This window comes from Nesoenas mayeri (assembly GCF_963082525.1).
Source record: "Nesoenas mayeri genome assembly, chromosome: 1".
Lineage (NCBI taxonomy): Eukaryota > Metazoa > Chordata > Aves > Columbiformes > Columbidae > Nesoenas > Nesoenas mayeri.
In genome coordinates, this window is record NC_137541.1 from 198935776 (window position 1) to 198953306 (window position 17531).

The 17531-nt window shown below is 39.1% G+C and overlaps 1 protein-coding gene across 1 annotated transcript in view; it reads left to right on the forward strand.

Moving 5' to 3' along the window:
• Window positions 1-17531, forward strand: part of TRPC6 (transient receptor potential cation channel subfamily C member 6) — a gene marked incomplete at both ends in the record, with an annotated part of 96576 nt that overhangs the window by 47971 nt on the left and 31074 nt on the right. The window contains one exon of the mRNA XM_080364061.1: window positions 12101-12875. Within this exon, the coding sequence (XP_080220187.1) occupies window positions 12101-12875 (775 nt within the window). The remainder of the gene's footprint in view (window positions 1-12100; window positions 12876-17531) is intronic.

The following is a 17531-nucleotide window of genomic DNA, read 5'->3' on the forward strand; positions in this document are numbered from 1 at the left end:
TTCATTACTAATGTAATGATGTTCTGTTTATAGAGGCCTGTTTGTCATAGCCAGCCAGCTGTGTTTGTGTTACAGCCTTTGTATTGACTGTCATCCTCCTAACTGGACAATGTTTTAGCTGTGTTTTAAAAAACATGGCCTGTTAGCTTTAGTCATGTAGTCTACAAATCATTGCGAATAGTCTTGTGCTGGTAATAATAAAAATATAGCAATAGAAAGAAGTGATATTAGGAGAGTTACGAAAGCTTCAGTGGTGGATCTAATATGAACTAGATGGACCTTTTCAATGAGCTCATACCTAAGTAAACAAATGGATCCTAAATTGCCATCTCTGATAAAGTCAGACCTTGAATTTTTAGATTGCTAACTGCAGTAGCTTCTTAACACAGAAACCCCAGTGATAATTAATGGAAGGAAGCAGCTTGTTTGAGGCAGCCAGTCACCTAGCAAGTGTTATCTACAGTTGTTTTCATGATAGCAGCTTCTGATAGTCACCTCATAATGGGATGGGCAATGAAAGCAGGGAACTCACTGGACCTTGTGAGCACAGCAGGCTGCTTGCACAGCACATATGCTGTACAGTGTTCATAGCTCTGTAAAAGACGTGGCTTGAACTGGACAGCAAACACTTGGCCACAAGACTGAATTTCTGAAAGGGGAAATAGTTTTCAGAACCAACACAAGGAGCCTCAAAAAGAACCATCAACTTCAGTGACAAAGTTAAACACTGCCTGGTGACTAAGGAGGGAACAAAACACAGGACATTTAATTTTGCAAAACATGCAAACTCAGATATATACAAATTGTTTAAGCTCCAACTCCAAAGGCATATAGGTACCTCTAGAATACCAGAATTATTGATTTTGTCTCAAAATGGCTATGTGTAAGACTGTAGGAATAGATACAGAATTCAGAATATCCCTTGGAATACGCTGGAAGTGGGATATCTCTATAAACCCATGGCAATGAAGGCTGTGATGTACTTTAGGTATTCCATATGAGAAACACAAATCAGTTAGCAAAGTAACCAGCTGTTAAATTTATGCTGAAGTCATACTTTGTATTTCATTTGCTGCTACCTATGTTTCCACTCTTGTAGTTTAAATGCTAGCTTTAATTTGAATTATTTAGACTTTTTGATCTTTGTTTTACTGTTGTGGAAACCAATAAACTTTGGGTGGTCTGTCCCCAGAGCGGTAGAGGATGTGACAAAACTCTGCAGTTGGCACCAAAAGGTACTTCCTGGAAACGTGTAAAACATGTGGAGCTATAATGTTCTTATTGAGAAGCTGGAGTAGAGGGGAACAGTGGTGTTATCAAGTGCCAGGCTTAGTAAGGAGTTCCCTCTGGTGGGCACACATCAGTATTCTCTGCCAGCTTCTGCAAGAAACAGACACTTTCTGGCTTTAAACAACCTCAGAGTAGCACATACCAAATAATTTGTGAAACTAGGCAATTGCACTTAGATGAAAGTGTGTTTTAAAGGGTGAATGCATTCAGCGCTTTTTTACTGTTGAGGAAAAATGTTTGAGCAGGTATGTGTTATATTAGATATAAAGGTCCTAGTTTTGCAGACATAGCTGGACACCATTCTGAGCAAGATCTAGTACTGGGAATAGCAATTCTGTTTTTCAGTAACGACCGTAAAATTAGACTCCAAAGTTAATATTTAAGACTTATTGTCAAAAGCTTCCAGCAGCCAGTGTGAAATTATGCATGTGCTTAGATACTACAGGATCTTCAGATCTACACACCCAGTTCCATAGTAGTCTTCTAAAATTTAAAATTACACTGATCCCCAAAGAAAAGGGTGATAAAAATAACAAGGTATCTTTTGACTAAGCAATCTCAATCCATGTCTTATTGTCATCTGTCCTGCCTTTTACCATCCTATGCTGTTTAATCTGCTTTATTTTCTTTGCCTTGCAAGTATGGTATATAACAGGTTCTGGGCTGCTAAAGTACTCTCTTATCTCCATTTTTTTTTATTCTTAGGAAAGAATTTAAATCCGATTTCTTGGTTTAGAAGACCCAAGCAATCAGAGTTCTCTACCTTTTTATTCGGTGTTTCTGATAAATCTCCTTTAGCCAGACTCAGTTACAGTTTTCCAGGTTGTCCTTCCACCTTGGACCATTTTTCTCCAGATGCAATTTTCTTAATAATTTCCCTAAACATTTCTATTTACTTCTTATTCCCATTTCAGTGTTGGGCAGCTGCTTCATCAATAGGAAGCCACTAATTTTATTGCTGGGGTGAGAGAGCAGAGCAAAAAGTAGGGAGAGCGCTGAATGAAATGAAGAGCCTGTCAAATGGTTGTTTGCCCTATGTCGTGTGCTTTCTCACCATCAACCGTCAAATAACTACTGAACTACTTTCCAGGGGAGAGAGAAAATTCTTTTGCTATTCCCTGAAGAAAATGTTTGTCGGACCACTACCCTTCCAGGTTCACATCGACAAATGTGAACTTTTCACTAAGCTGTGGATGAGGAAATACTCTCTAAAATTAAGTTGTTTTTATCTGCTTCCATACAAAAGCATTTGCACAACACAATAAATCAGCTTGGAGAAAACACTTCTTGGCAGATGTAAACAAAAAGCTATGACAGTCCAGGTCTCAGAAGTGCCTCCAGGGCAGTCCCAGAAGACACATCAGTTTCAACCATAATTTCTAATAACAGTCTGAAAAATGACATATTTCATACTTAGTGTGAGATGTGCAGCTTCTAATTGAAAAACAAAACCAACAACAACAAAATCCCACCACATGAGTAAAAATGCTCTTATTTGTACCTTTCAAGTGCTGCAAAATGAAATACTTAAGGGATGTTCATTACAGGCTTTTCTCACTTCTAATGCAGTCACTGTTATTGCTTATTTGGAAATTTTATTGTAAATGTCTACAGCTGGTTTTATCTTGTTATTTACAGAGTGCTTCGGCTCTACCCCACTTATATTTTATTACCAGCTTCTTTTTTATTACCAACTTCTAAGGGTTATAGGGGAAATATGGATCCACGTACCAAAGTGGGTGTAATTAAGAGGCCTTTCCCATTATTGTGAAATAGATCAAGGAATGATCGAAAATCAGCCCAGTTAGAAAACGCCAGGAAAAGAAGCCGTCTTGCTGCCTGTGAGAGATGAACATCTCTGATGGTCTATGGATGGTGGCCCCACGAGCTCTCCCAGCCACTCTGTGCTGAGCTCAGACCTGGGGACAGCAAGAACCAGCCCCGACTCAGGGTTCAGGCCTGTGGAACGAGGCTTTATCAATACTCTGCACTTTGTATACTGAGGTTTGTATGAGCTCTAACTTGGATGATCAGATACAAGGCAGGGAGTTGTCCTGGTCTGGAGTTTGTTACGGATTTCTTGAGAGACGTATCTTGTGAGAGCTGTTGGACGTGCTTTGTAGCAGTAAAGGATGTGGGACCGTCATTGGCTGTATGACTGGCTGAGGATGGACAACTGCAGAAGAAGCAGGAGTACCGAATAACATGGTCTGAGTGGGTTGTCTTCCCTCATAAGACAGATATGTCCTTGTTAATGATTTGCAGAAGCAAATCATAGACAATAGGGCTGGGAGAGGCGTGAACGTCTTCAATAGTTGCTCTTCACCAAGTAAGGTCAGCTGTCCGTAGCTATTCCTACCCCTTGTTTATCTCAGATCTCTGGCAATGGAAAATCCAGGTTTTTTTCAGATATTTGCTTACAGCACTTCACTGTCTTACATATAGAATTTTAACCTAATCTTCTTTTCTACAGCGCATCACTTTTGTCTGTGTAGCATGGCATCACATAGAGGTTCAGACCATGTGCCTGTCTAAGCTCATATCATATCTCTGATTGGACTAAGTAGATATTATTTGATTTTGTACACAGTTTTAAATATTTTATATGTATCAATATATAATGTTATGAAATGTCTTGCAAATTAAGTATCATTATGTTATATGCAACATATATATGTATTTTAAATATATACAATAACAAAGAGTAGCAGAATTAAACATCTAAATGATCCTTTCTTCTAAAGTATTTTGTCATAGTCAAGTTTTAGGGACTTTGGAGCTACGGGTTGTCTACTAATCCCAGACCTGAATAGAGACAAGTTCCCTCCCTTTTACACCATTGCTTTCTATACTCTCTAACTTCCTTCAGTCTTCTCTAGTTTAACTAAAACCTGCTTCTACTTTATTTCATGTCCTCCAGACCTTCTACAGTTCGTCTGTATTGTTTGCGAGGTGTAGGGCCTGTGTCACCACATTTGTGTAATACCATATTATTTCATACCTACCCCTTCCAAACTAACCTGGGCCAGTCCCATCTTTTAACGTGTGCTTGATTATTCTGACTTAGGTGCAAAACTTTTTATTTGTTTTCAAATTGCATGGCATTTATTTCAGATCACTTCCTGTCAGGCCCATCCAAAATTCTAGCTTTGTTTTCCTCCTGTTTTTGATTCTTCACAGACTAAATTCCTATGCAAATGTAAAACATGGAGTTCCTATTCCATCATCAATCACATTTAATGCATATATGAAATAATACCAGATCAAAGTCAGATTTTCTGAGCAAATTGTATAACCTTGATTGATAACTAGTTGTCCAACCAACTGTGAACTTTCTTCATCATTTCATTCAGCCTCTTTCTGTGTTTTTTTTTTTTGTTAGAATATAATGTGTGACAGTAGCAGAAGCCTTACTGAAGATGTGTGATGCATATGTGGGTCCTGCTTGGTTCACCTGGCTTCTAATTCTATTACAGAAGTAAATCAGATTGTTTCGAGATAATTTTTCTAGGATGTTTGGTGTTAATAGTCTTATTCGGTATTACTTCTTTTCTTATCTGTCCAGAAGAGGGCTATAAAGTCAGTGAAGGGTTTAGAGGGGAAGCCGTATGAGGAGCAGCTGAACTCACTTGATTTGTTCATCCTGGAGAAGAGGAGACTGAGGGGAGACCTCATGACAGCTACAGCTTCCCCACAAGGGGAGGAGGAGGGGCAAGCGCCAAACTCCTCTCTTTAGTGACAGAAGCCAAGGCAATGGCAGGAAGATGTGCCAGGGAAGGTTTAAGTTGGACATTAGGAAAAGGTTCTTCCCCCAGAGGGTGCTGGACACTGGAACAGGCTCCCCAGGGAGGTGTCACGGCCCCAAGCCTGACAGTGTTCAAGAAGAGACTGGACAACACCCTCAGACACACGGTGTGAACTGTGGGGTTGTCCTGTGCAGGGACAGGAGTTGGACTCAATGATCCTTGTGGGCCCCTTCCAACTCAGGACACTCTATGATTCTGTGATTCTACGATTTCCCAGCTAGTTACTAATAATCAACAGTTTACTAACAGCATGTTAGAATTAAATTTGAAAATGATTAAGTTTACACTGGCTTTTTATTTTTTTTTCTTTTTAAAAAAGGTCCGTGGCCTTCAGAGTTTTTTGGAATCTCACCCACAGAGGTGATTCAGAGGTGATTATTACTGCTTTTAACATTGTTTGAGCCAGTTAACTTGAGTTTTAACAAGCAGTGGATACTGTTGTCATACTCAGTAATTGGCCAGTTTTCAAAAATGTTGAACCTCAGGAGATTGACAAGTTTGTGATTAAGCCAGTGTGGCAACGTAACTCTACTTTCTCTATTTTGCTCTGAAAGTATTTATCTCTATGATTTAATATTTTTATTCAGCATGCTGCCAGCAGTCTCAGCTCCCTTTTTTCCTTGCCATGCTTCCAGCCTGCAGATTTGCATTGCTGGCAGTCTACATGAGTACACATTTGTTTTCTCTTCATGACAACCACAGGCATTATGTCTGGCTTTGCATTAACGCATGCAAGTAAGGGACTTCAGTGTGGTGTCTCTTACTAAAGCATTGTCACGAAGACAAAAGCGTAATTGGATTTTGTGAGTTTATATGTTCTGATTTCCTAAGAAGTTGTATAGTCTTCTTCCTGAGGTTATAAATTTTTGAAGGTAAGCCAAACCTCAAGTTTAAATGGGTTAACAGAGTACTCTTACACAGTAAGTTTAGAGTATAGTAAACCCTTTTACGTGAGTAAAGGAAAAAAAGGAAGAGGCTGCCCTGTCACTGTGCAAGCTTGTTCAGCCTCTAGCAGACTCTCCTAAAAGCTTTTTACTTTGGATTATGTTGTGTATGCTCACAATTGTTCCCCACACCTGAATTTCCTAACTCCACAGTTCTTCATAATAGAAGTCTGTGTCCTCAGAGGGACTTGAGGGTCAAAATCGGATCTTTCAGCCCAGTTCTTTAAGTTCATAAATCAGAGACTCACTGTCTGACACCTGATTAAGGAAAGTCAGCAAGGGCAGAAGACTTATCTCTGGCTCACAGAGGAATCCATAATGCGCAAAAGATTTCTTGGATGTCAGTGCACGAAGAGAGAGCTCTCAGAGAGAGCCAAAATGTACATTTTAACACAAAATGGTTGCTAATCACTACTGCAAACACTGACACGCGGGTTTACTGTATAGTTCAGGAAGGTGTCCTCAAGTGGATTTTTGTTCTGTGGTGGATTTAACTGCATGGACACAGCAGGAAATGAGATGAGCTTGATTTAGCTGAGCAACATGAAGGTTGAGAGGGGACATGATGCAATGTGTTTGTTTGTTGCAGGTAACCATTGTCAGGGAAAAGTGCTACTTAATTTGAAATACAATTCTGTTTCCTAAACAAAAACAAATAGGTATAAATTGGCCATTATTAAATTTAAGCTGAAAATTAGATGAAAGTTTCTAACTGCTAGAGCAATCAAATTCTGGATTAGTCTTTCAGTGGGATTAGTGAAAGAAAATAAAATTCCAGCAAGACAGCAATTTCCTTTAAGACAGAGCCTGATCTTTTAATGGGAATCATTTGAGGTGGTATCTGTATTTGTAAGGGACTGACTTAATCATCCTTCTGTGATCTGTGCTTCCACTAAATTATATGCATTAAAGGAGGCTTTTATCTCACCTAATCAGCTAGGATTCTTTTTTTAACAGTGAAAAAATGTAGGTACTGCACATGAAAATTTATGCTATCCTAAAATAAATATTACACATAGATAGGAGAATTGTCTCTATCTACAGAGTAGATCAAGATAACTAATTTATACTGAAATCCTGCTGTTCCTATTGTTAGAAGTGAGGTGAGTGGAATACCACCCTATATAGTTCATAAAATAAACCTTATTGTGCTTAAAGTAGAAAATACAGTAGAGACTGGGTGAGCCCTGCTGCTCTCTCGCATTTGATTTCTTATTTTGTAGAACCCTTTCCTGTAATATGGTATCCAAAATGATGATGATATTCCAGACTTGGTCATGCTGACTTTTCAGTAATAAGTAGCAATAAGTACAGTCATTTAGACCACATTTCCCCCAAAGTGCATTAATAATCTGCAGCAACCAAAGGTTATTCAGTAGTTTGAGAAGGCTGAGGTTTCAAGTGACTTTAAGACTTACGTGGTCAGAATCTGTGACAATGGGTGCTAACACGGGCATCTTTTTGATAAAAAATGGACTGAAAAAGACCTTAATAATCATAAAATAAATGTAAGAACATTGTAACTAACAGGACTGAACGTACACTTCTGGATCATCAAATTCCTTTTCTGCTCTTGGAGGCGATCGAGTATCTTATACCCTTCTTAACAAACTTCTGAATTAATATTTACTATGTGTATCTAATGAAGTGTAAATAATAAAGTAGAATGATTTACTTTCTTTGTTACAATTAAACGTATTTATAATCTTGTGCTGCAAGAACCATTTTTAATTACAGACCCTTAACTTTAATTAACTGTAATTGCAAATGAGCAAACCAGGAAATTTCTTTCATACATATAAAATATTAGTGCAGGGGAAATGAATTACACTGAGATTCTAGAACTGTGCATCAGATATGTGCTACAGTCAAGCAAACAATGCAAAAAACTTCTTTTTCATTCTGTGATAAGTTCTATTCCAGAAGATGAGCTACTGTCTAGGGAATGTACATATTTAATTTCCCATTTAAGCAATTATTTCCTTCTAAATACAGGCAAGGAAAGAGGAAATGCTACTGGACACACAAGCTAATTCAAAGTATTCTTCACTAGCAATGATTACTTTTTGTTTTGATGAATCATACTGAATGTATTGCTGGAATAGAAATATAATTGGTTTCTATTATTTGAAAATGAAAGAGGAAGTGTTTGATGAACTGCAGATTTTGGCTGGTTGAGTGTAGTTGTCAGCATCTCAGGAAAAAATAATGACCGTGATCCTGTTGCAGGGTTTATTTCCTTTCTCTTTATAAGGATCCAACTACTAACATATCCCTTGGAATATGCTGGAAGAAAGTGTTAAAAGCAGTACAGTCAGAGTTTTTGTATCCATTTTTAATAAATTTGATCTTTTAGAGAAAAATCTAACTTTTTTATCAGTTAAACTCTAAAGCCATACTGCGTTTAATTAAATTTGGTAGAAGCCTACATGTACAAGATCTGTAACTACACTATGTATTGTTTGTTTTTATTTTAGCTCTAGTACATTTCACTACAAAAATGTATATTTTTCCAAGCATTGCACAATTTGGATATTCAAAAGCAATAGTGAATGAAAATCAGTTCCGATCGGTTGATTAGAATCAACTAGACATTTTTTCTCTACATGTTATCATTATTACACTGAGCCTTTTTTTTTTTTTTTTTCCCAGGAAGCTATAAAGCTCAAGAAACAGCCTGATTAAAACTCTTGACTGTAGGACTAACTTAATTGGGGTATTTAAGTCCTTTATTTTTTGAGAACTAACCTTGTTGTGGAAGTTAGGGAGCTTGTCTCCCTATGATCTTGCCATAGGCACTTTTAAGAGTTATTCAGTGCATAAATCCTAAAACTGACCAAGTTTTAAAATTTCCCCTTACATTCTTTCTATTTCCCCCCCCTCATCTTGAATTTAACTTCCTACGAGGTTCCACTTAAATTTGAGAAGCAACTTCTTCTCAGTAAGGGTGACAGACACTGGAACAGGCTGCCCAGGGGGGTTGTGGAGTCTCCTACTTTGGAGACATTCAAAACCCGCCTGGACGCCTTCCTGTGTAACCTCATCTGGGTGTTCCTGCTCTGACAGGGGGATTGGACCAGATGATCTTTTGAGGTTCCTTCCAATCCCTGACATTCTGTGAGTCTGTGATTCTTTCCTGTCTCACAAATGATTTTCAGCCTACCAATGCACTCTAGTATTCCATCTTTGAAGAAACTTTTCAGAATGACATTAGCAGTCCTCTAAGGTATAACTTTCAAAACTGGGGAGTCTGGTGTCTGCTTCCTCTGCCATGATCTCTTCTTTCTGCCGTTTCATTCCTGTTCCAGTTTAGCACACATTTCCAGTTAAACACTCGTAGATATATCAAAAGACTGGCTGCCATTTAGTGAACTTATTTTTTGGCACCAATATTGTCACCAGTGCCAGAAACATTTTCATTCTTTCAGATTTCATAGTTTTTATGAAACCATTCCAAAGGGAATCTTTTCAACAAATATAAATATCTTTTTTTCTTTCAAAATATATGGAAATATGCATGGAAAAATTCCAACCAGCCATATTCACGTGTAAGATACTAGCTTATATCCATGCTCTGTCATGTGCTTTGAACCCACAGTAACTGAGAAAGCCTTTGTGGAGATTTTGAGGAGTAGAAGAGGATGGAATCTAACTTTATTCCATATCATGAAATTACATTGTCCTAATTAAGGCTGTAAACTTGCCATCGTAGCACAATATTAGTGTTGTCTGTATATTGAATGATACTCTAGTTGTCAGTTTTGGTATATCCTGCATTCCATATTTGTGATTATTTTGAAAAAAAAAAAGTCCTTTTAGATTTAACACTTGGGCACTTTGAAGCATTTCCCGGCTGCAGAGGACTGTATCTCTGGAACTGAGGGGGCATGAGGCAAAAAAGGAAATTTATACTAAAGTTAAATATAAACAATCTAGAAGAAATAATATCTTGTAATGTTACTTTTTTTGTAAAGCTGTTTTGTAAAGATGTTTTGAACCAATTGTTCTTTACTGTCATTTAAATACTTAAATTCATGTTCATTAGTAAGAGTTAAATGAATAAAATATTGCTTGTGGTTATTATTTTGTGGGAAATACTGATAATAGTGAAGAGTATTTAAGCGTATGTGTGTGAAGAATCATTAAGCTACCATTCAAAAATAAAAAAAGATGAACTTGTAGTGGATATTATGGAGTTTAGCAGACTAATTCTGGGAGAGAAAATGATTTGCAATTGAACTTCTATTGAGGATTAGGATCTTAGTTGACTGAAATGATAGGAATCATGAATTAGATTTTCTTCTTGTTAAAGAGAATGTAGCGTATTTTGTAGCATGCCTCATCAAACATAGCTTTGATATGGTTCACATTATGTTTTAATAATTAAATCATTATTAAGTAATGAGTTAATACAAGAGGCAAGGAATGAGTGAGGGCTTCAGTAGCAGAAATGCACAACATTTCAGAGCTGTCATGAAGTAAGAATTAGCAGGATTTGTTGGCAAGCCACTGAGTGGAGGAATAAATAGGATACCAAGGTTATGAACTGTAATAATGAAAATGATGGTGGAGATGGGAAGTAACAGATGTCATACAATGTAGTCAACAGGCTTTTATCTTGTACAGTTTCAATGTAGGTCTGAGCATTCAATTACAGATGTCAGAAAAACATCAGCAGGGTGAAAAGGAGAAACCAGACCTAAAATGTAAGTTAGATAGTTGCCAAAATAGCGATGGGAGTAAGAATAGTAAGAGCCGTGAAGTCAACCTGCTGCTTTTCTGAAGCAGAAGAGGGGAATTTGGAGAGTTTCTGTGCTGTGTGCCCTGTGTGATCCCTCGTCCCTCACCCTGTGGCTGCTGAGCCCCTTCGCACCATCACTTGCCTTCACTCTGAGTGGTGACCGAGCACCAAAGTAGACCAAGTAAAGAGTTTTGGGTGAATGTTCTCCAAAGGGGGTGATGGCTTTCAGAAGGGCCACCACAAGACACCTGGGCTCACATAGTGTCCCTGGGACACCTCTTCCCAGCTGAGCAGATGTGGGCTCTTCTCACCACCACAGACTGTTGATACTGGCTGTCTCTGGACTGTGGCAGTCATTGCATTTATCAGGATTCTCCAGGTCATCTTTGTACTTAAACTATATATTTAAACAATGAACCTGAGATCTGCTGTTCTGTTTTTGTGATACCCGGTTGTTCCAGTGAACTCCTTCAAAATATCTGCTAGATCTAGCCAAAGTGCCAGAAAGTAGTACATTGATTCAGAGAAAACGTAGTGTTCTTCTTGCTACGATTCTCAGACTTTTGCTGAATGTTTTCTGTTGAAAATATTCTTGTAACCAGAAAGTGAAATCTTAGCATGCAAAAATGTTATAATAGTTTCTTCTTTTCTACAGGGTGTTTCAAAAAAATGTGCTCAATTTCAAAACAGTATGTTACATGATGGCAATTTGTTAGTTAAACACACATACAAAAAAGGCATCTAGCAGTAATCATTTGAAACTCACGCTTTCAAGGGGTAAGAGTTTCATTCATGCATGGTTCATGGTTGCAGAAACATATTGATTTCAAATCTTCTTGAAATACACTGTAGATTAAAATAGGAAGCACTTTTTTTCATGAAGCGACTGTACATAGCAGAGGGATGTGTGGGATACCAAGTGATGATGGTTTGGATAGAAGAATGCTGGAAAAACAGAAGTTTCTGTGTAAACTTGAGAAAGAACCTTAACTTTAACATTGTTATTCTACATGAAGCACAATCCAGCTTCACTAAAATTATGCAAAAACTGTGGAGAATGAAATAGAGAAAAATGTGTAGTCTTAAATGATGATTGACTAGGGCGTTTTCTTCTTGTTGAAATAAAATGTAGCTGGCTACTGATTCCAGGGCTGTGTAGCAACAGAGGTTATGAAGTGCATCAAAGTCAGGATTTCTCGTCTCCCTGCAACATTAAAAATATGTAGCAGATAAATGATTAAATATTTTTATTCATTATTATTTAAAATGGATATCCCCTTGCATACAACAGAACTAATAATTTCTCTATTTCCACACAGCCGAGGCAACGAGAATAGACTAGCGCTACGGCGACAGACCATCCTCCGGGAGAAGGGGAGGAGACAGGCCAGCCGAGGGCCAGCCTATATGTTCAATGACCACTCAACAAGTCTTTCTCTTGAGGAAGAGCGCTTTCTGGATGCAGCAGAATATGGAAATATTCCAGTGATTCGCAAAATGCTGGAAGAATGTCCCTCGCTCAATGTGAACTGTGTGGACTATATGGGGCAGAACGCCTTGCAGCTGGCGGTTGCCAATGAGCACCTGGAGATCACAGAACTTCTGCTGAAGAAGGAGAACCTGGCCCGGGTTGGGGATGCCTTGCTTTTGGCTATTAGCAAAGGTTACGTCCGGATAGTGGAAGCCATCCTAAACCATCCCGCGTTTGCCGAGGGCAAGAGGCTTGCCTTGAGTCCAAGCCAGTCGGAGCTCCAGCATGATGACTTCTATGCATACGATGAAGATGGCACACGGTTTTCCCATGACGTTACACCCATCATCCTGGCCGCTCACTGCCATGAGTATGAGATTGTCCACACTCTGCTGAGGAAAGGAGCTCGGATCGATAGGCCACATGACTATTTCTGCAAGTGCAGTGAATGCAATCAGAAACAAAAGCATGACTCTTTCAGCCATTCTAGGTCTAGAATCAATGCCTACAAAGGTCTGGCCAGCCCTGCTTATCTGTCTTTGTCCAGTGAAGACCCTGTAATGACTGCCTTAGAGCTCAGCAATGAGTTGGCTGTGCTTGCCAACATTGAGAAAGAGTTTAAGGTGAGTAGAGGGTTACCAATCCTGACAGACACAGGATTGCAAACCTCAATCAAAGGTCTTTCTCCCTTTCTTTGAACAGTAAGAGGTCAGCATCATCTTCACAAATCAGCAGGCTAACGTGGGAAAATGTGTAATTGTTTAATGAATGGAGGATTTAAATATTTGGGAATATCTTGTTGCTCTGTGCTGATGGTAATTCATGATGCTTATGTAGAAGATGCCAGTGAAATAATTTTCCAGTTCCTACCAGGAAGGATAGTAAAGGAGTCCTTTCAAACCCATGGGTGAAGCTGGCTTAGGACAGGGGAAAGAGGAGACTGAAGTGGGACAGATTGGTCACGTATGCAAGCCAAATTGCTGGGTGCTGCTAAACCCTCATAAATTCTCATTGTTTTCTTGGAATTGGACTGAAAATTTCTCACTTCTCACAATGTTTTAGAGTTATTACTAAAATAACTCTGAATAATGTCCTTCTTGTCCTTTTTTAATGTGTTGCTTTTCTCTGGTGTTTGTACTAGCCTCTTCCTCTTTTTTATTTATTTGTACCTATTTGTATGTGAACTCCCTGAACTTAAAGACTTTTTCAGTGTTATATAGAATTTTTAATGTTACAAAAATTTCTGACTTTTTAAAAAAATAAATAGTTGAGACGCAAGGATTCAAGGCCCCTTAGATCCTTGAAGCATATGGTTTTTTTTAAAAAAAATATGTAGATAAAATGGTAGACAACCTACAAAAATATTTACTACAGTTTATGTGTGTTAAGACAGTAAGAATGTAAGCTTTTTGCTCTCAGTAAATGCAAAGTCAGGCCTTGTGCAAACAGTGTTAATTATGACTTAGGTTGGGTAAAATCACTTGGACTGCGTTACGTGACTTATGTGACTGCTTTGAAAGCAGATGGTAGTACATGATACTGCTGTGACACAGCAAGATATCTAGACTTCACCAGCAGGAGATCAAACCACTTCCAAAGCAAGAAGAGTTTCATTTCCAGCATTCCATTAGGAAGAATCTGAAGTTGCCATAGTCAATGTTAATCTTCTCAGCAGTAGCACAGTTCTGAAGGCCATGAACCCACCTCTGTGCAGCCAACCTGAGCTGAGATGCTGCAATTCTGAATTAATTACTCCCGACTAGTTCTTGTAGGTGTAGCTTTGTGGTACCAACCTGTTGTAAGAAGCTGAAATATTTCTTGGAGGGGGAATGTACAAGAGGTTCTTAAAAACAGCAACTGAACAGCTGGAATAGGAACAGAGTATAATTTTTATTTTATTTCAGTAACCCCAATTTTTGGCAAGGTTCTTTCAGCTTAAAGCAGAGGATGAAAGTCTGTCCCATGGAGCTCCTAGTAGAAATCCTTAGGACATCAGTGGACTGAGATTTCATCCAGTGCTTTCATGTACAGTTCAGAGAAGAGTATTTAAACGACATACTCTTGTTTCTTTCTCTTCAGCAGCTGCTGAAGATGTGAACAAAAGAACTTGATTAACTTAAAGGCGAGTAAATTTAGAACAGATCAGAAGAACATTTTTCATACACCATAAATGCAGCCTGTTAAGTTCATGGCTATGTTGAGATAAATAACATATCTGACTTGTAGAGACTTTATCGCCACGTTTACCACAGTTGGAGCGACACAGTCTAAGATTATTATAAAGGTAAATAAAATCATCAACTGGAATTGTCAGCGAGAAGTGTCCTTCAAATGTATTCTGCAGGACGCAACTGGTGAGATGGACTGGGAGAGCAGTATTTGTCCCTGGTGCCACCAGGGCAGGGAGCGGAGCACATGGGTGAGGAAAGCTGGTTCAGGAAGTGCGGCTCTGCGGCCTGTCCTGAAGTGCCGTCAGGAGCTCCTTCCTCAGCTTGACCTGCCTCATCCCTGAGTGACTCTTGGCTTTTTAGTTCCTCTTTTGCCTCAGTTTTCTTCTCTAAAGTTAAAGCTCTCCTTCCAGGGTAGCGTTGTATAAATAATTGCAAGAGATTTTGAGGTCCTGTCCCTCAGCAGAAATGGGAGGCTGGAGAAGAGACAGAGCAGGTCTATGTTGCCAGATGTTAGTCAGCCAAGCTCTGCTGAGTACGTACATACTCCTTGGAGTAGAGTGAAGGGGAACAGGAGCAATGAGGAGCAGGGGCACAAGGCAACGCGGAAATTTAATGCTCCCTTAATTTAAGGTTTCACCAGGAGCAGGAGACTGGTAACACAAGGTCTTTTGGGAACATTTTTATAGACTCTAAAATCACATGGTGGTTCTGGATAAATATTAAAGACAAAGGAGTACTTTTATATGTGCACTGATGAGAATTAACATCTACGCTATTAATAAATGATAACAGAAATACGTGGTTTAGAGTCAATGCAGGTGGTACAACAGTTGTGTATAGAAGCTGCAGGGAATGGATGCTGTTGTCTTTACTGAGTCTGGGCTTGGTTGTGCTCCTACAAGTTCATATCCCCACTTGCAGCAACTTACCTAAAAGTTGTTGCCCTTTATTTCAGGAGTTTGCTACAATTATCCGGATAACGTACTTCCTATGTAAAAATGTAGTTTTCATAAAAATATGTTACACGTGTTAGTGTAATCAAAACAAGTATATTTTAGAGCATAGGTTATCTGGACATGGCAAATCTTTAGCTCCACCTAGGGTTTGCCTGAGTTATTTAAATTATTTAAAATATTGCCTAAATGCAAATTGAACTTTCTGGTAAAAGTCACCTGTTTTATAGTGCTGATGGAATATTGTTGCAGGGGAGCTTCATAGTGAGTGCCTGCAGCAACCAGCGACACAGACAACTCCCAGGTCTCTGGCAGAGACAATGGAAGGTTTGATGCTGAATTGTGATGCCAGTTGCTTCATGACTATCATAAAAGTTACTTCTCTCTCTTGTCTTACACCGTCTTTTAAGGTTAGAGGTAACACTGGCTGTGAAACTGTGATTCACACAAAATAGGAGATGCCATAATCAGTGGAAACTGCTCTGTAGCTGTATTATCGAGCATTACCTGCCTGTTGCATGTGGTTTTTACAAGTGTTTTGGAGGATAATTTTTTTTAGGAGTAACATCAGAAGAAAGTAGAAGATGATTTCTGAAGGAAGATTAACTGGACAGGTGTGCCAGGCACGTGTAGGAATATTTCTGCACCAAGCAAACAGCTAATTCAGGCTTCCTCAGTAATTCTGAGATCCTTAGGATTTTTTGAATGCCACTTAATGTAGCTTTTTATGACATGGCTAAGTGTGCAGTTTTTCAAGGTTTGGTATCAGATAGAATTTCTTTTTAATTTTGGGGGATTGTACTTGTATTTTCTGTTGTCTAAATTGTTTGATCATCCTAGAGCTAATATTTCTATTACATCTGTAAGGATGTAGATGATATCTGACATGTCCTGCAGAGATGTGACCTGCAGTTCTGAGAGAGACAGCTGTGGCCCAGCACTGTTCAAAATGCATAAGATTTGCATTTAGTACAAAGTCCTCTGCAGCTACAATGGCAAAAGACTGTTTTATTGTTTAATGGAATGGAATGGAAAAGTGCATTTTTAAAAGAAATCTAGATATGTTACTGTTTGCTGTAATTTAATACCCTAATAAGGTAATCTGAGATTGCTTTTCTGATGAGAAGCGAAATGATGAGATTGCTTTTCTGATGAGAAGCCTCTTTCTTTTTGGAGAAATGGCTGTGGTGATGCTCTCCTGCTCTCCTGGCCATACTGTCCTGCTTTCATGGTCAGAGGTAAGGCAAGTCATGGTCAACTGAGGTTTTCAGAGTGACCATGGCCTGCTCGCTGCCTTACTTGGGACTCCAGGACAGTCTGCAGCTGCTGCTACTGTGAAGAGCAGGTGACCCCCCTCAGCAACAGCCACTGTCAACCTCCCCCCACTCCTGTAGTTCCTCTGCCACTAGCATCTTGTTCCCCTGGTTCCTCATCCCCCACAGCTCCCACGCCAAATCATCACCTTCCTTTTGCAGTGTGGGAGCAGCCAGCGCTGCCCTCTCATCCTTGCTTTGGCAAAATTTGGCAAAACTAGGCTTTTCTTAAACTGCTGAGGAGCCCTGGACCAACATTTTCACGTGCGTAAAATAAAGCACACACATGCTTTATTGCAGAATTAAGGGTTGGTTCTTTTTAGAGCCTCCAACTGTAATTTAATTGCTAACTACCTTATCAAGTCTCCCAGGACTGCTTTTTTTATTCATTAAATTTACAATTTGCAGTAAAGGAGAACTTGTGGAATGGCCTTTGGCCATTTTCAGTAATAACTTAAGCCAAACAAATTACCATGTTCCCTTGACTCACTTTAATGGTAAGACACACATGAGACCCTGGGAGAGGGGGAAGTTTCCGTGTGTGTGTGACAGAGAAAGACACTGAGATGGTGAGAAAAGTGCATTAACCATTTTTGGTGTCACTACACATTTAAATGGACCAAGGAGACAAGGGGCAAAAGGGGGCCAGTGCAGTAGTCTCTGCAGGTTAACACACTTGGTTTCTCAGAAACAAAGTTGCCTGGCTAGAGCCACCTTCCTTCCCTGTGCTCAGACCCCAACAAGTCTTCCTGTAGCAATTTAAGACATTATCATCCCATTTGTGCTCCTTCACCTTCCCTAAGAGGCTAAACTCTTCATAAGGGAATGTGTCTCCAAACAGA